The sequence below is a fragment of the Lepidochelys kempii genome, chromosome 9 (genome assembly GCF_965140285.1).
Source record: "Lepidochelys kempii isolate rLepKem1 chromosome 9, rLepKem1.hap1, whole genome shotgun sequence".
NCBI classification, from domain to species: domain Eukaryota; kingdom Metazoa; phylum Chordata; order Testudines; family Cheloniidae; genus Lepidochelys; species Lepidochelys kempii.
The window spans coordinates 15,918,679-15,937,849 of NC_136388.1; the positions used below are offsets into that span (position 1 = coordinate 15,918,679).

Sequence of the window (19,171 nt, forward strand, 5' to 3'; positions counted from 1 at the left end):
CTGATGGATCAATTAGGTGTTCAGTTGGAGGCTGGTCTGCAGGCAGGGTACTGACTGTACTGCTTGTAGGAGAAAACTTTTAGATAATCAGGGCTTGATTGTGCAAAGTGCTGAGCACCCAAGCCCTGGCCCAGCAAAGCACCTAAATCTGTGGGTAGTCCTATTGTCTTCAATGGGACCATTCATGTGCTTAACTCAAAGCATGTGCTTAACTGAGTGCTGGATCAGGGCCAGAATGTTCAGTATCAATAGGACTGAACTCTCAATAAAGAATAGGAAGTGGTTAACAGTGGTCAACAGAACAGGAAGTGGTCAACAGAATGCAGGAACATCCATCTGGGGAAATATATATTGGAGGAGAAGTAGTAACCATAAAAATAACAAAAGGTCAGTTCATGTCTTCTGAAAAATACCACGGAAGACAGGAAAATTATGAACAATATCAATAAAGCTCATGGGAAGTACAAATACAAGAGATGTCCAGTGCTGTGGATTGCAAGCTCTTTGGTCTTTTCAACCTCACTTTAAACTAGGCTCATGACTTGCAACCTTTTCATTAGGCTTGTAGCCCTTTAATGGCCATTGATGTGACATGATTCATTATTCAATAAGTGCCAACAGTGCCAAATAAGAAGGTGAGGTCCATGCTATGACAGGTTCCTCACAGCCTGGGCTCCCTTTCACACTGTACTGCTATGACAAGCTGCAAAGCCCTCCAGCCTGCACTTTCACCAGCATTCACACAGGTAGGGACACACCCAGCTGCAGTTACAGGCAGGCTCTCTAACCACCAGCTGTAACCTTGGGAGTTCAATACAAGCCTGTAGTGGCAACTATTAATTTTTAGAATCCTTGCAGGCCCCCACTTTCTGCACTCAGAGTGACAGAGTGGGAATTCAGCTTGACAGCTCCTAACTGCCAAGAAATTTGGCCTTGACTCCCAGTGCTATCTGTACATTAGCCTTGAGCCTTCCATGCTTTTTCAGAGACAGTGCCTGATAAATCTGCACACAAAGTAGGGATGTCACACCTTTAATGATGATTATTTTTGACACCTGGCCTTGCTGTTCAGGTAACATGTCTGTGCCTGCATAGCTTTTAACTATACCTCACACTGTAACCAGTCAGAATTTCACAGTCATAAAGGAGGAGCGAATTCAAGAGCTTCTCCTCCAAGGGTTTGACTCCACTGAAGTCAAAGAAAAGGTTCCACTTGATTTCAGGGGGTGTTGAATCAGGTCCTAATATCACAGGCCCTTGTTGCATATGCTAAAGAAATATCCCATTTAGCTGAAATAGTATTAGGGCACAAAGGATCTACAGGGCCACTTATTTATCTCATTTGAATGGGCGTAAATCTGGAATAGTTCTGTTTTCTTCAGTTGAGTTATTGAAGTGTAAATCTGGTGTGAGTGAGTTCAGGATGTGGCCTAACCTTGAGCAGGTCTGACATGCCACTAAGTAAAGGGAAGTTGGTAGTCATAGCTACTGTGTTATTGGCAGTAATCCGCTTTCCCTATAATGATTGATACTCACATTTAAATGTCCAAATTGGAGCAGTCTTGCAGTGAGCTTGATCACAATAGCCAAAGAACCACAAAACATGACAAAACTTGAGCAAAGGTCTAGTATTTGTAGAACCAGATGGTACCACTCGTAGTGCAATGGGTCCTTGCAAAGAGACATAAATTCCTTGTAGGGAAAAGGGAACAAAACTGCATAACCGAGATAGTTGGTCCCTGCAATCCCAGCAAATGAATAGTAGCAATATGGACCAAGCAGGATGGAGACAATTGCAACAGCAAATTGAATTGGGGAGCCCATGATGCTCAATATGCCAAAGGTGAAGCTAGCTTCCCACTGAAATTGAGACAGAAACATACTATTACTCTTCTGACTAATGAGAGGAAAAAATCTATTAAAAACCTTTGACTAAAGAGAGTGGGAGATTTCCTATTACTTCACTTCTTTTCTATTCTAAACCCTAATGTGACCAGAACAAGAAACATACTGGAGGGGGAAATAAGCAAAATCAATATCATATATGCCACTTGCTATAAAAAATGATGTGGATTCTCTACAGGGAAGATGAATGTAGGGAAACCAAATTTTGCTAAAAACACTAGAACAAATTAGAGCAGATGTATTTTATTTCTGCATTTGTCATGTATCACAGAAAGACATATATTCCAGTGGGGGGCCTTAACTTCCAAACTTGAACACTAACAAAAATCCCCATTTTAAAGACAGGAAGTAACTCTGGAACTAGTAAAATCACCAAGCTGGTAGAATGTTTAAAGCTTGTTCGCTTTAAGCCCTGTATAGTGTATTTGATCCACAATTTTAGTAGCAAACTATGCTTTTTCCTCTTGAATATAATATAATCTGGATTAACTCTGCAGTTCCCCTGACTTCTCTGCAGTATTTAGACACCATATTGAATAATGACATAAGCTTACAAGTGATCTTTGTGTTTGTCCTCTGTCAGCCAAAAGAATAAGTACACCAGCAATAACAGCCTGTGAATGAGGGAAACAGACAGTTACACCCGTAATACTTCGTAATGCTAGTAGTAATTTAAACTCTGAAATGCTTTGCAAACGTTTTAATCGTTATCATAACTTGATGGGCCAAATTCTGCCTTCATTAATATTCATTAAACCTGCATCGCTCCCAGTGGGGTGGCACAGGTGTAACTGAGGGTAGCAATTAGACTGAGGTTGACTGTATGTGGTGATGATGATTTATTTGGGAACTCTGTCCGTACAGCCAATGAATTCTGGGTCATATTATGAAGTTGTTACTGTGAAAATTACTGGGTCACTGAATATCTCTGGGTGCATGTGTAGTCCACCATGGGCTGACGGCTTTTAGCACATACCCATAAGATTATGGACAATAGAGAGTTGTTAACCTTAATGACTCTGACTGCACAATGGGTATGCTAACAAGGTCGGCTGCAGCTCGGAGAACGAGTATACGCCAGTTCATCAATAGGAAGTTGATGAGGAAGACCCGTGTGGTTGCTGAATTCCCCACTGGAGGCACAACTCCATTTATGCTAAATATGTCAGAAATGAATTTGGCTCACTGTGCTCAACTTTTTGCCAGCCCATGAATCTTGGATCTGCCTGTATCTTTGCTCCTAATAATGTATTGTTGATGATTGGAACCACCAAAGGCAAATGTGTCTGAAACAGACTCTGAAGGTCAGAAGATCAGAAAATGGCATAATTTGGGCTCTCATTGCTGACACAGAGGCAAATGTATCAACAAGTTTGAAAACCCAGAACCTTGAGCAATATGGTTTTGTGGTTTGTTTCCCATTTCTGGCATGTTAAATGTTTTAAGACCTCAATTTTAATATTTCATGGCACTTTGTATTTAAAATTTTTGATTTAGGGAATTTGAAAATACTTCTCCTGAGGCCGAGCCTGAAATGATAATCTTGGCATAGCCGTAACATAAAGTTCTCATGGATAAAAGCAGAAACATCTGGAGTCATGAGTGGTAGTTGGCTAAATTAAGCAGAAGAAAAGCCACAAGCAGGGGATCCTACAGGGTTCTAGCCAGAATAAATTAGGCTACAAAATAAGAGTACTATTAAGAGCAATTGTAATACTGAGGCTGCACTATAAGATGAGAGCCAAACTCTTTCACAATCTTCTTTGTCAACTGAGAGGGGTTCAATTTACACTTAATGCACATGTGGTTGGTGGAACAAAGGAAAAACTGAAGATGGATAAAAGCAAGGGAGGGATTATACATCATGCTGGTTTAGCTCCAGGCAGATAATTTAAACTAGTAGATGATCAGTTTCCAGTTTGTTTTAAATACACTGGCAAGACATGTTACTTTCTATCCCAAAGTTTAAAATGCCATAACATTGCAGTTTTGTAAGCACTGCCATTTTGGTTTTTTTTTTCTTAATTCTTAATCTGATCCAGTGTAGCCAATGGGATTCTTTCCATTGACTCAGGGTCTGTTTTTAAAGGCATTGTTCAGCATTGTACAGCCAAACTCCCTAAACAGGCTGCTGCCTAGCAGAATTTTCAGTCCTAAAGTAGTTGGCACTTAGCCACCTATCTCCCCGTTCACTTCCTGGGGTCATGCACGCACCTAAATATGGAGGCTGCAGAATCCTGGGATCTGAGTACTGCCCTGCCTAACAGGACTTTCAACACAAGCGCGGCAACCTTTAAGTGATAGGAGACAGGTCAGCTTCTGTGCACCAGTGTCTGCCTGCAACAATTACATTGCAGTCTTACACCATGTTCACCTGTTGCAGCTGCTACACCTACAAGGCCATTTCCATTATCTAGTTCGGAGCTGGAGAAGGAAAAGGAGTCATATTCCTCTCCCACTGGAATCCCCCCTCAGCACTGTCACTACCCGAGGCCACAGAACATGACGCACTCCGCCGCCTGCTCCTGGATTCCAGACATTCAATGGATAGAGAGAATGGTGAATCAGATTTCCCCCCGTGCTGTGTAATCTGTATTTGTGCTCAGTCTGTGTTCTTCCCATATACGCGTGCATTCAGCACCAAGTGCATGATCCTGCTTTGAGCCATCCTCCAGACCGTTCTCCATGGGCTGCCCATCAGTGAAACATCCTTCTACCAACATCAGCTCAACTTCCCTTCCCCATCCCCTGCTCCACACGGACCCAGTCTGGCCTGATCCTCCCCTACCAAATGCCCGTAACCCACCAAAATGGTACACTTCCCATGACTTTCCCCAGCCCCCATGTACCTCTTTTGTCAGACCCTCCCATAGCACCCAATCACTTTCGTGTTACCAGCCCTTACCTATCATTCAGACACATCTGTGTGTCTATTCCATCCCCCTTAGGCAATCATCTTTGTGCATCAAACCACCTCCCAGCAGCCCCCTGTCTCTCACCTTCACCCCCCGCCCCCAAGCAGCCTTTCCTACTCCACTGCACCAATCTGCCTTTTATAGTTCTGTTTCCACTCGGTCATGACCTGGCCATAAGTGCAAGGCTAAAGTAAAGATGACTGACCCCAGTCTCAGCACATCCTACCAAACAGGCCCCTCACAAACAGTGGAGTGCCTGGGATGTCCTGTGACAGCTGCCACCAGGCTTGGAACCACTGGGTAGAAAATCTAAAGATGCCTGGTGGTTTGCACAGAAATACCCCCTAATGCACCATATCCCAGTCATTGTGGGGCTCAAGTTGGGGCTCTCAAGCCTTCCAGGCTCTCTCTACAGCGCAGCTGGGAGAATGGAAGTCCTGGAATGGGCTTCTCGTGTCTGTGGCTCAGAGGCTGCCCCACCACGTGGGCTTCTCCGGGCCAGGAGCCCTAGGACATCCAACCCCTTGGGCCAGCTGATTGCCTGACTCCCACAGCCTGGTGAGTGAACTGCCCTGAGAGTCAGGCAGACGGGAGAGCCAGCTGGCCCAGGAGTTTGGAAGCTCTAGGGCAGACCCTGTGGTGGGGCCTCGCAGAAGCCACAGACCTTGGAAGTCCTGGCAGCAGCTTGTGAAGCTGACATGATTCTTGTCAGTTTCACTGCTGCTCTTTTAGCAGCTGCAAGGGTCCATGGAGTGTATTTCATTTCCTGTGCTGGTGTTTCCAAACCAAACCTTTGTTGGAATTTCTGATTCACAGGAAATAAATAAATAAATAGGTTTCATTCACACTTGGAACAAAACCAAATTTCAAACAGTTGAAAATTCCTGCAAACCAGAAATTCCGAGTTTCAGCCAGCTCTACTTAGCACTCACTGTCTGTCTCTGTACTTTAGGATGAATGGTGCTGGATCAGTGGGCAGGGCCAAACATAAGCAATGTGAAGAAATCTTTCTATTACCATGATATGGTATCTTGGCCATCACAATGAAAACAAATCTGATCATACATGTAACAACTTATTTGTTCACTAAATTAGCAATGGCATTACCAGCTTCAGGACTTGGAGCCAGAGTCTTCCGTCCAGTTTTAAGCTAACCTCCCTCTAGAAGGCAATGAAAAGTTCTGCTTAAAAACTGATGAAACAGCATAGTTCTTCCTTAGTTCAAGGGGCTGTGGAATCAGAGCTGAGGCAAAGCTGGAAGTTTAAATTTAGTGGCTTGGATAAAATGGGATCTATAGCTGTACCACCCTTATTTTCACTTTGCTAAACCAAACCCACTCCATGTTTGTCCACATCTCTTTGTGGAATGTACCAGAGGAAGTGGCCACAAAATCATCCCTAAACAAATGACACTGTTAGAAACACCCTAATCCCATCAACAGCAATGTTTTAAGTAAAGCGATACCCAAAACTGCAATTAAACACTGGTGGAAGGGATAGGATGAGGATCACAGAACATAATTCAATCAATTCTGGCATATTGTTTTAATGTAATTTATTATGTGGATCCTAACATCAGCAGGACATCAGTAACTCTCAAAAACGTCAGCAATCCAAGGCGCTCAGAGTAAAGGATTTTTACTTGAGCATCTTTTGATGCCTCATTTCTAGTAAATGAAGGTAGAAACTGGTGGGTGATTTCATGAACCAGGGAACTGAAGGAAAACTCCAAGCCCCCATCCTTTTAAAGCCCTTTCCTCAGGGCTGAATTATCATCAAAACAATCACAAAACCAAAAGCAGATCAACTGAAAAACACTGGGCAATAATCCCCCAAAGGCTCCCCACGCTGGAACCAGCTAGTAGGGAAGAAGGAAGGACACCCTTTAATTCTCCTTTTGACCCAGCTTCCCCTTCCTTTTACACTCCACCCAAGCAGCAATGGGATCAGCCTGGAACTTGTAACCCTTTACAGGCTGCAATCTCTTTACATTGTTACAAAATTCTGCCCTATAACATACAGCCCCCTGCAATGAGCTGACTTCAGTGGGGATGCACTAGGTGTAAACCAGAGCAGAATTTGAGTCTTAAACTATTATAGAGATTTCATGGGTCTGTGGCTGCATAATTTTTAACTCAAAAACTTGCTGCACTTGTATACATCTTCATGCATAGTTTGAAACCTAAAACATAAACAGGCTTCTGCTGAAACTAAAGGACATGAACCCAAGAGCAGCAAATCAGTGTGAGAGAGGAGCCAAATTCTGATAACACTTGCAAGAGTATATCTCCAGTCATGTTACTTCACATTGACACTGGTGTAACTGAAATCCAGATTTGGCCCAGAGTTGGAGAGTTTCGTTTTTGCTAGCAAAGAAAAATTGTGAGAGCCAAATATCCTGAAACAATCAATATCTTAACATTTATTGCAAAGTTAAATCTTATCAAGGAGTTGCAGGGAGCTCCTGTATTTAATTTAATGTTGAATACTCCAAGTACTTCTTCTTAAAAAGCTTATATTAATAGGAATCAAATTCAGACATGGTTGACTTTTCTTAGAATTTCAGTAACTTCTCTAATATCTTTTCCCTGCTAACATTTTTCTTGTGGCCTACCAAAGTTCCATTCCAGATGGGACAGGCGATTCGAACGCTCCAGCCAGCAAACCAAGGCTTATAAGAAAAAACAGGAAAGAAAGCAAAAATTCCAGAGAAAATGCTTATAATCCCAAAGGTAATAAGTGTCCCTCCGGTACCCTCATACAGGCTCTTTGTTTTCATTGTGAGTCTCTCTCTCTCTCTTCCTTTTTCCCTCTGCTTGATTCACATCAAGGATTAGTAACTAAAGCCTAGTCAAAGACATTTCATTATAAACAGAAGTTTCTTAGAGACTGTAGTCATGACGCATGCAGATTGTGTACCTACCACGACAAAACATTATTCTAGTTAACTTAAATTAATCCTACATAGCCACAAGTGGAATCAAAAAGGCACCTAATGTGCCCAATAACATAAAATGGCTTTCTTTAAAAGAATAATCCCTGTCCACTTTCAGCTGCAGAAAAACCCATCTAGTGATTTCGAATTACTTCTTCATCTGTCTTCCCATGAGGCGCGATCACTTCCTAGTTTGTGGAGAGCCAGAAATTTGCTGACAGCACTATAGTCAATTCCAATGTTTCCAATTCTGACTAGTGTATTAGAGCCAAGATTGAACCAATATCCTTTGTGTCTTATAGGTCAGCATGTGCAGAACACAGATGCATATGTCTCTGCATGTGACCATGCTCACCCCTAGCAATAGGTATTTATAACATAAAATTTGTGTCAGGAGGTTTTCACTGGGGATTTTGCTTGTTTCTGTTTTAAAATCAAGTGCCCTGCGCAATTCATGTTGTCAACTTTCGATCATCCCCCCAAAAACAGGCAGATAATTTCAGTTCCAAGCATGGGACAGAAGAGGGGCATGGGAAGATTCTGGGGCCTGTTCCTGCTGCCAGGGGCCATTGACTGCAATCGGAGCAGGACTAGTGATTACCACAAAAATTACACTGTTTACCGAACAGGTTCCCCAGTTGCTTCTGTACCTGCAACGACAAATATTTTGCTTGAAAGGACTTAAGTCATTATATTTGTTGCACATTATCACACGTAACTTCTGAGTCACAACTGCACAATACTGAAAACAGCGGAACTCATTTCAAACATGCTGCCCCTGGAGAGTTGCCATGGTTATATGATGCTTCAGTTAGGGTGGCCTCTGAGATGGCAATGGTATTACATAGAGGCGGAAGGGAACTATTTTCCAGCCCTCCGGAGTGAGTGGACACATCTCTACCTGTGTAATGTTAGTTTATTTGTGACAAGAACTGACAGCAAGTTCAGGGTCACTACTGTGTCAAATAGGGTGACCAGATGTCCTGATTTTATAGGGACAGTCCCGATATTTGGGGCTTTTTCTTATATAGGCACCTATTACCCCCTAACCCCGTCCTGATTTTTCATACTTGCTATCTGATCACCCTAGTGTCCAACGGGCCCAGCAGAGGTCAGAAGGGCTGCAAAACATCCAGCTGTGGCTCCCTAATTCTCAGGCTGTAATTTTGTTGGCCCTGGCTGCTCCAATATACACCAGCTGGTAACAAACAGAGATCCAGCTCTCTTCCTGCCACTTATGTCCCCTAGGACTAGGTAGAGGAGGGGGTGCCATGCCAGTTCTAAGCCAGCTGAGGACTTCACCAGGTTGGGAGAATTCTGAGCTGGCAAGATGTGACAAGATTCCAGTTGTCATGGCTGCAGTTGTGCAAACAGGCTAGAGAATCTAGCCCTGGAAAGTCAAGGTGGCATGGGACTAGGGTGACTCGATAGCAAGGGTGAAAAATCGGGACAGGGAGTGGGAGGTAATAGGCACCTATATAAGACAAAGCCCCAAATATCGTGACTATCCCCATAAAATTGGGACATCTGGTCACACTACATGGGACACAATCCTTAATGCAATGGGTTGTAGACATTTAACCCCAGAAACCAGATGACCTTAGGAGTAAACAGTGAGGTGGCAAAATTTGCAGATGATACAAAACTACTCAAGATAGTTAAGTCCCAGGCAGACTGCAAAGAGCTACAAAAGGATCTCTCAAAACTGGGTGACTGAACAACAAAATGGCAGATGAAGTTCAATGTTGATAAATGCAAAGTAATGCACATTGGAAAACATAACCCCAACTATATGTATAAAATGATGGGGTCTAAATTAGCTGTTACCACTCAAGAAAGAGATCTTGGAGTCATTATGGATAGTTCTCTGAAAACATCCACTCAATGTGCAGTGGCAGTCAAAAAAGTGAACAGAATGCTGGGAATCATTAAGAAAGGGATGGATAATAAGACAGAAAATATCATATTGCCTGTATACAAATCCATGGTATGCTCACATCTTGAATACTGCATGCAGATGTGGTCACCCCAGCTCAAAAAAAAAAAATTTGAATTGGAAAAGGTTCAGAAAAGGGCAACAAAAATGATTAGGGGTATGGAGCATTTGCATATGAGGAGAGATTAATAAGACTGGGACTTTTCAGCTTGGAAAAAAGATGACTAAGGGGGGATATGATAGAAGTCTATAAAATCATGACTGGTGTAAAGAAAGTAAATAAGGAAGTGTTATTCACTCCTTCTCATAACACAAGAACTAGGGATCACCAAATGAAATTAATAGGCAGCAGGTTTAAAACAAACAAAAGGAAGTATTTTTTCACACAACGGACAGTCAACCTGTGGAACTCCTTGCCAGAGGATGTTGCGAAAGCCAAGACTATAACAGGGTTCAAAAAAGAAATAGATACATTGATGGAGTCTAGGTTCTTCAATGGCTATTAGGCAGGATAGGCAGGAATGGTGTCCCTAGCCTGTGTTTGTCAGAGGGTGGAGATGGATGTCAGGAGAGAGATCACTTGATGATTACCTGTTCCGTTCATTCTCTCTAGGGCACCTGGCATTGGCCACTGTCAGAAGACAGGACACTGGGCTAGATGGACTTTTGGTCTGATCCAGTATGGCCATTCTTATGTTCTTATGCTCTTATACTCAGGATTAATAGGAGCTGCAATAACTCAGTAAAGCGGGGCATGAAGGTAGAACCTCAACCTTAACTTTGAATGTATGCCTTTGATGGATTTCACAATATTAATTTTACTGGATAAGTCTGGGGCTCTTTTGGCACTTAATTGATCTATGGGTTGTCACCATAAGATTGAAAAAGTATATTTATTCTTACGACATTGACTTTCTTTATGAAATATTATCCAAACTCCAATTTAATTAAATTAAAATTAGCAGGCCTTTTATTTTGTTAAATATGCACAGTCTGTCTTCTCTTAGATTACCTCTAATCTCTGCTCTATTAGCAAGTCAATAAAGTGACACATGGAAAATTATACGCTATTGGCTCTATTAGGAATGCAAGTTGCAAGATGACTTCATGGTCTTGAATGACAACATAAGCATGCCAGATGCTCATAGTGCGTGACCCCTTTAAAGACTTAGAAAGATCATACACTACTTTAAAATGTAATTTCCTGCATGTAGAGTGAAAAAAGAGAGCCTAACAGCTTAATGTTATTTAGTGCTTCCCATCTAGTGTGAATGTCTTAATAACAAATCATAGCTCTGATCTCCTTTTTGGCTGCATGTTTCCAATACACTCTTTAATGCTTTTCTCATGACCGGAATGGTTAACATTCCATATTTTCTTGCTGTTAAGTGGTAATCAGGGTTGTATTTCATTCCCTGATGAAGAGGGACCTTTGCACAGTAGCGTACAAATAATTTAGTCCTTGGTCTGAGTCATGCTTTGACTTTTACTGAATCTTTTATCTGGAGGTTAAAGCAACCAGGCAAGTCAGTAAAAGAGCAGATAACAGCACAGTGTGAAAACCAAGCAGTGTAACTCCTGCAATGTCCTTTCTGCAGCTTCTGTTCTGCAGTTATGCGGAAGTCAGCACCTTTAGGAGCTCTGCTATCAGCGGCAGGGAGCCGGGGGCAGCGTGGAGGCCTCTGCCTCCACTCATCACTTTCAGGCAGGTCCCTGGAGGTGGTGGATTTCAGTAGCCAGGCCTCCTGCGCACATTGTGGCTTCTCCTTATAGACCTGAACGTCACAGATTTTCTTGGCCCTTTTGTCCACCCCTCCCCCTTGGGAGAGTGTGGGGAATAAACAATGATCCAGGCCTTTGTCTTTAATGAAAGTGTGCCCACAACAAAATACATGTAACAGCATTTTGTACACTCAGTTCTACTCCCTACCTAGATGCCTACATATTTATGCATGTAACACGGTACAAATCTGTTCCCTCCCATAGTGTGTGAGGGATGGAGCTAGATTAGGAAGGGAACCGTTCATGGATTTGTTTTGAGAAACCCAGAGGATGTTATTGTACTGGAGAGGTACTAGTAATTATGGAACAGAATCTATGCAATAGTGACCATAACCTAATGAGAGCAGTGGTTTCTCTTTTTAATTTAGTACTCCTTCTGGGTACCAAAATGATAGCACTGGCGAGATAAAGGCTTGTCTACATGAGAACGTTGCACCAGTTTAACTTAAATTCATTTAAAAAACAATTTAGTTCAATGGGTGCATCAAAATCCTGCACAGACACACATTAAGGTTTGAGTGGCTTATGACAATTTAGCTTGTGACAAGGAAGTGATTTAAGCGAAATCTATATAAACTACTTTTAAAACTGAGATACGTGTCTTTGCAGGGTTTTGCGCCAGTTTGACTAAACTTATTTAAAACCACTCCTTTAGCAAAAACAGATGCAAGTTTGTGTAGAGACCAGGCCTAAGTCATCAGTTTATTCACAGAATAGTACAGGAGAAACAGTGACATAGCAAGCTTCTCCCATATGCCCCATCAGCATGTCTCTGCCCTGCTTTCAAGAGGCTACTTCTATGGTGGCCTTCCTATCCTTCACTTTTCTAGTTGAGATTGTCACCAAGGGCATAACTTGTGTTAATTTCTATGGTTTTTTTCAGGAATGTGGTTAGCTGTCCATTAGCAATCAGCCTCTTAATTGTAATGCAGGTGGTAACAAGTTTTGGTCACTACAGAGCTCAGTTGGGTTTGAACATTTAGGTCTGTACGCCTGGCAGTTTAAATGGAGCAGCAATAGCTATCAGGATGAGCTAGACAGACTGGAATACAGGCAGGTAAGTGCAATTCTGTAAAGATTCATAGGCTAATGAAGGCACTGAGCTTGAAAAGATGGTACACTATGAGTAGGAGGAGGTTCTAAGGCCCCGATACCTCAGTTTTACACTAGTTTGACTGATTTTCAGTGGTGTAAGTGAGAGAAGAACCAAGCCCCAGTGTGTATGGTTAATCAAACTTCTCATAAGGTGTTTTGATAACTTTCAGCTATATCCATGATCAACACTAGGTGCTGCTATGCTGCTACTCATATGAAATATACATTAGCAAAGGTTTGAAACAGTATTTGCAGCAGTTTCCACACTCCTGTCTAATGTTATTATCTACATTCTGACTGTTGGTAATCATGCTACTTTAATGCACATTAGCTTAATAAATATTTGGTTTTAGTTTTTGAAGTGTTGCTTTACATCCCTGTGCATTGCCACTACCTTGAAGACACACACAGGAAACAAGCTAAGCAGGATACGCCCCAATGAGTAATAAAATTGAGCTACTCTAAATGTTTCAAATTGTCTTCATTCAAATATTTACTTAAACTCTGCTTCTAGATTTTTTTGTAATCCAAGGGGAACGATATCATTAATGGGATGATTCTTGGAACGGACCGACTGTGCTATCAGGCCATAGAAGTTTGTTTATAGGGGAAAAAACATGAAGAAAAAAAATTGTTTAGCTCCATTGAGTTTTGGGCTTTCTACTCCTACGTGTTTGAGTGGGAGAAAGGACAAATCTCTAGGACATGGACTTTCCCATGGCAACAGAAAACGGAAATGACTTTAACCCCATCTCGTGACAGATGATTCATTGTTCAGCCTGCTGCTGTTTTCTAAGCATTAGAACAGTACAGTGGGAGGAAAAGCCAGGCTGTGCAATATCATATTCTTAGCACTTGGGCTTGTGGGAGAAGACAACTGGCTGGCTTCTGTTTTCAAAATTTCACTATGGAGACTCTTGACTATTCTTTTACTTTACAGAGAAGCCAAACACATGTGAGTGCTTTCTTTTTCTTAGCCACTAGAGGGCGAGTACTAGGACATTTCACGGAGGCTCTCACCTCACTATGAGATGATTGAGATGGTGCTGGTAGAAGATTGGATTTCAAACACCCGTTCAGGCCCGCTTCACCCCCATCCTTTCTAAGCTTTCTTTCTCTCGCCAGTGATAAAGTTCTACTTGCTACTTTTCATTTTGGGATCTTCAAAAAAGCTCAGAACTAATTCCACTTTCCCTCCCACTCGCTATACACATAACGCTTGAGTCTTTTCTGCCTTACATCAGGCTTCAGTGACAGATGGTGTATTTCTCCTGAACACAGATTTCGGACTCCACTGACTGAAGTCTCCCCTTTCATAGGCTCCTTCCTAAGTGGCTGCCACATCAAACTGCTGGTGACATAGTGGAGACTTATTGGTTCACCATCTCTATGGTCCAGATTCCCTATTATGCCCAGTATCTGCTCAAAACAGCAGAGGGTGGGAAGTTTTGCAGAGGAGCTAACTGAAATTCCCTGGTTCTGGGGCTGGAGAGCACTCCAAACTAAGTACACAGTCTGGTAACTACTTCAAGGGGCTCTTGGCCAGCCAAGGATTGCCAGAACACAGCATGTCCTACAGTTGACATGCTCCCTATGCTGGGGGCTGCAGAGGAGTAGCATAGGAGTCACATAGAGATATCCAGCCGCTTTCTGGCCCTTTTCCACTGCCAGAGTGGTGCAAAGGGCCCAAACTGAAGAAGAGACTCTAATTCTGAACATTGTTGTTATTGACACAATTGATAGTGCCCAGGAGCATTTGGCAAATAGTAAAATGGCATCACTACTTTTAGCACTACTTCTCTTGAACAGAGACGTTAGCATTGGAGAGATGCTGAAACAGCCGGTTAGTCAATATGATCTAGTTCAGTCAAACTGCGGGATTTGTGAAGAACATCCCAATTTAGAGAATTGTGAGGACCTGACAAAGCTAGGCGATCAGACAACGTGACAAGAGATGAAATTCAGTATAGGCAAGAGTAAAGTATTGCATGTTGGAAGGGACAACTTGAACTACTTGTGCAAGGTCTGAAAAAACAACAAGCCGAGGGTATTATTCTTTGCTCAGGTTTTGGCTGGTATAAATCTTCTGAGTTCGGTGCAATTCATACAAGATGTAAAACCATCAAGAGTCAGGTTCCTAAATTTATTTGTGGACAGCGCAATTAATAAAAAATAACAATGGCCAGGGTGGTCAGGAAAGCAAACAAAAGGTTTGGTTGTAATAAGAAAGATAGAGAGGCTAATACTAGAAATATTTGTCAACATAAACTGATGGCATACCCTGACTTTAAATATTGTGTTCAGTCTTGGCCAGTGCTTTTACTAAACTTATGCTATCTATTTGTCAGTTCTGCATTAGTTCCCTATCTAGTGTCCCCTATTCCGGAGACTGGATATAGCAACATCAACGGCTAAGGTTTTAACAGCAGCAGCAGCAGCATAAACTCATGTTTAGTGCTACCTACAATTGTTCCTTTGCCTTGTCTCACTTTCTCATAGTTGCTATTTCTTCTCATCATCTTCAAGGCACATTCCAAAGACATGTAGCCTCCTTGCAGACTGAGCACCACTTCTTTGGCTAGGTCTTTATGTCTTTCTGGCTGTATGTTCAGTCTATGTCTGTCATTGTCAATCCTATTGTACCATTGAGGTTGCCTATGATCATGTGATTATCCATCGTATAGTGGCATTCCTTGGCCTACATGCTTCATAATTCATTGATCTTCCATCATAATGATATGTCTGGACCAAGAAAGCTGCCAACGCCAAACCAGTGCTGATGGAGGTGGTTACTGTGTTCATTGCTGATCTTGTCTTGCCACTTAATATGGAGCAGCTGATGAAGGCAACAAGAATCAAAAATGGCAATAAGACGCTCATCAGCCTTCCTCAGCATTCATCAGTACAACTGATCTCGCAGACTCTGGCTGCTGTCTTTCCCTGTTCTTTCCTGGACAAAGCGGGTGCCACCTTCCACTGCTGACACCACAGAGCTGATAATGGGTGTGGAAATCATGCCTGTTCTAAACGGGCTGCCTGAGTCGACCACCAGGATACTGTCTCTTTCTTATACACACCTGCTGCAAGTCAAGAATAAACTCAGGAGTCTGGTGGTTAAGCTAGAGAGGACCTAAGGTCACAATCAACTTTGCTTAACAGAGCCAGCTACCAATATTATCACGTAGACTTATGTTAACTTGATAGGTCCACAGAAATCAAAGGGCATTCAGATTAAGCTCTCAAATCTTTTATAAGCACATCAGCAAGCATCCTAGTTTAGAAGCAAAGAAATTATTTTATAAAATATTATTCTTTTTAGAGCACTTTAAATGGCCAAAATGTCTTTATAATACTAATACCTAGCTCTTGTGTAGTGATTTTCATCAGTAGATCTCAAAGCACTTTACAAAGGAGGTGACTATGATTATAGAAAATGGGAACACAAACAGTTCATTGTGCATTGGCACTGGAATCCCCATACACCTCTTTAAGTGAAAGGAGATATTACCTGGAGGGATTTCTTTGTGTTGTGTGATAGTGATAATAGCTAGTTAACAACACAGAATCAGAGAAATAAGAGCTAAGTGATTTTTGTGTGTGTGCTGTGAAGTTATGAGGCTACCTCGTGGTACAGGCTTTTACTACTAACATGCTGGAATAATAAATGATCAACGGTAATCAATCATCCATTATTGCTGAGCCTAGAGACCTTCTAGGCAAGGTTGAGAGCTTCCTAACAAAGCCTGAGCCTGCTGTCCTTTGATCCCTATTTCCTTTAGGATCCCTTTGCAAGCGTGTGACGGGTTAGGTCACTGAGACCCCCTTGGGACTCCCACCTGATGTGCTGAGACTACCTCTGAGCCCGTTTTCCCTGGCAGCTTGGGATCAGTACCTTGCCTTGTTGAGCCAGACACACTAGACTGCTACAAACACAGGCCCAGGTCCGAACCATGTCCCCCAAAAGCTGCAGGCTTAACTGAAAACAGCCTAAGAAGTGCTCTGGTCTCCAACACCCAGATACCCAGTTCCCAATGGGCTCCAAACCCCAAATAAATCCATTTTACTCTGTATAAAGCTTATACAGAAATTGTTCACCCTCTATAACACTGATAGAGAGATATGCACAGCTGTTTGCTCCCCCAGGAATTAATTACTTGCTCTGGGTTAATTAATAAGTAAAAAGTGATTTTATTAAATCTAAAAAGTAGGATTTAAGTGGTTCCAAGTAATAACAGGCAGAACGAAGTAAGTTACCAAGCAAAATAAAATAAAACACACAAGTCTAAGCCTAATACAGTAGGAAACTAAATGCAGGTAAATCTCACCCTCAGAGATGTTCCAATAAACTTCTTTTACAGACTAGATTTCCTCTTAGTCTGGGTCCAGCAATCACTCACATCCCCGTAGTTACTGACCTTTGTTCCAGTTTCTTTCAGGCATCTCTTTGGGGTGGAGAGGCTATCTTCTGAGCCAACTGAAAACCAAAATGGAGGGGTTTCCCAGGGTCTTTTATAGTCTTTCTCTTGTGCAACATCACAGCTACAAGATGGGGTCTTTAGCTACCTGGGCAAGTCACATGTCTACGAATGATTCTGCTTTTTGCAGGCCAATGCCATTGTTTACATGTTAGTTTGAATGTTCCCAGGAAAGCTCAGATGTGGGCTGGCATCTTCTAAAGTCCATTGTTAGTTAAGTACTCCCAATTACTTGAATAACCCCTTCACACTATGTTGACCAAATCTGTCTTATGTGCTTTCTACAGCAAACACTTTAAATACAAGCATAGAGCCAAAGCTCATAACTTCAATATAAAAATGATGCATGCATACAAATAGGATGAATATATTCAGTAGATCATAACCTTTGCAAAGATATGTTACATGGCATATCTAGCCTAAAACATATTCCAGTTATGTCATATTTATACTCATATGCATATTTCTATAAAGCATTATGTGGTGCAACGTCACAAAGGGGACTGGACTAACTCAAGGAGAACAGCGGTTTAAAAAGCCTGCTCATAAGAGACCAGAGGAGTTAGTGAACAGAAGCAGGAAATAGGGGAGTTTTGTGAGGGAGAGATAGAGAGGGAGCATGACAGCTAGGTACACCTAACAAACATTTGCTAAATGTCGGTCACTAGACACCCCACCACCCTCAAAGAACAAAACAACTAGAAACAAAACCAAACAACCAAACAACAGAAACAAAACTTTCGCAAGAATAAAAACAATGCAGGCAGAAGTCCAGCAGCAGAGTGGGGGCTACCCAGTTTATTGCACTGAATGCAGCACATATGATTACTTGCCTTGTGGGCAGGTGGTGTATGAGTCCATTCAGTGCAAGCAACTCCTGGCCATTAGAGACTGAGTATGGGCTCTTGAGACCAGAGCGACTGAACTGGAGGAGCTAAGGCAGACAGAGAGGTACATAGAGGAGACCTTCCAGGACACAGTAGAGTAGTCCTACCCCCAGTCTGACAGACCTCTGTGCTGTGGGGGAGGGTGAAAGTCTCGGGGAAAAACATCAAGAGGAAGCAGAGGGAACCAGTCCCATAGTTGGGTCCCTCCCTCCAGATGATGTCCTGGTACCCTCTCACACTGAGGATACCAGTCATGACCCATGGGTCTTGAATGTGGGTGAACAGCATTCATGGGAGCAGCCACCCTCCAAATCTCCACCTGGCAGCTTGCTGGCAACTGCTTACCTAGGATCCATGAAACCCAGCCCCAGTTTGAGGCTCTGCCCTTGAAGTCCTATTGGTAGAGTCCCAAAGCAACTGATTGGCCTCCTGGCCCTACTTAAGCCAGCAGCAGGAGCAGGAAGCACAAGACCCACAGTCTAGAACAGGGAGGAGCCCAGTTGTTTGTACAACTTCCTGTTCCTGCTACTGCTCCACTGGCTTGATTTTGTGGCATTATGGGGAAGCGAAATTAATTATTTGCATTTGTTTTCACTGCAGAGAATGTGAGGGAGTTTCCCACGCTTGAACCATTCTTTTCAGGTGACAAATCTGAGGAACTGTCCCAAACTGAGGTGTCGATACAAGGGGCTTTGGAACAAATTAATAAATTAAACAGTAATAAGTCACAAGGACCAGATAGTATTCAGCCCAGTGTTCTGAAGGAACTCAACTATGAAACTGCAGAACTACTAACTGTGGTATGTAAACTATCTTTAAATCAGCTTCCGTACCAGATGACTGGCAGATAGCTAATATGATGCCAATATTTATAGAAAGGGCTCCAGAAGTGATCCTGGTAGTTACTGGCTGGTAAGCCTAACGTCAGTACCAGGCAAACTGGTTGAAACTGTAGTAGAGAAGAAAATTATCAGACAGATAGATGAACACAGCTTTTGTAAAGATAAATAATGCCTCACCAATCTATTAGAATTCTTTGAGGGAATCAACAAGCAGATGGACCAGGTTGATCCAGTGGATATGCTGTACTAGGCCTTTCAGAAAGCTTTGACAGGGTCTCTCACCAAAGGCTCTGAAGAAAGGTAAGGAGTCATTGGATAAGAGGGAAGTTTCTCTCATGGATCAGTAACTGGTTGAAAGATAAGAAACAAAGGCTAGGAATAAACGGTCGGTTTTCAGAA

General features: G+C 42.4%; 1 protein-coding gene across 1 annotated transcript; it reads right to left on the reverse strand.

The window, feature by feature from the left end:
* Positions 1-1,258: 1,258 nt before the first annotated feature.
* Positions 1,259-7,599, reverse strand: TMEM212 (transmembrane protein 212). The gene is made up of 3 exons (XM_073358750.2): positions 7,435-7,599; positions 2,460-2,519; positions 1,259-1,860 (listed from the first exon to the last, which is right to left on the reverse strand). Exons 1-3 carry the CDS (start codon positions 7,597-7,599, stop codon positions 1,486-1,488), a joined length of 600 nt encoding a protein of 199 aa, XP_073214851.1. The 3' UTR covers positions 1,259-1,485.
* Positions 7,600-19,171: the final 11,572 nt, after the last annotated feature.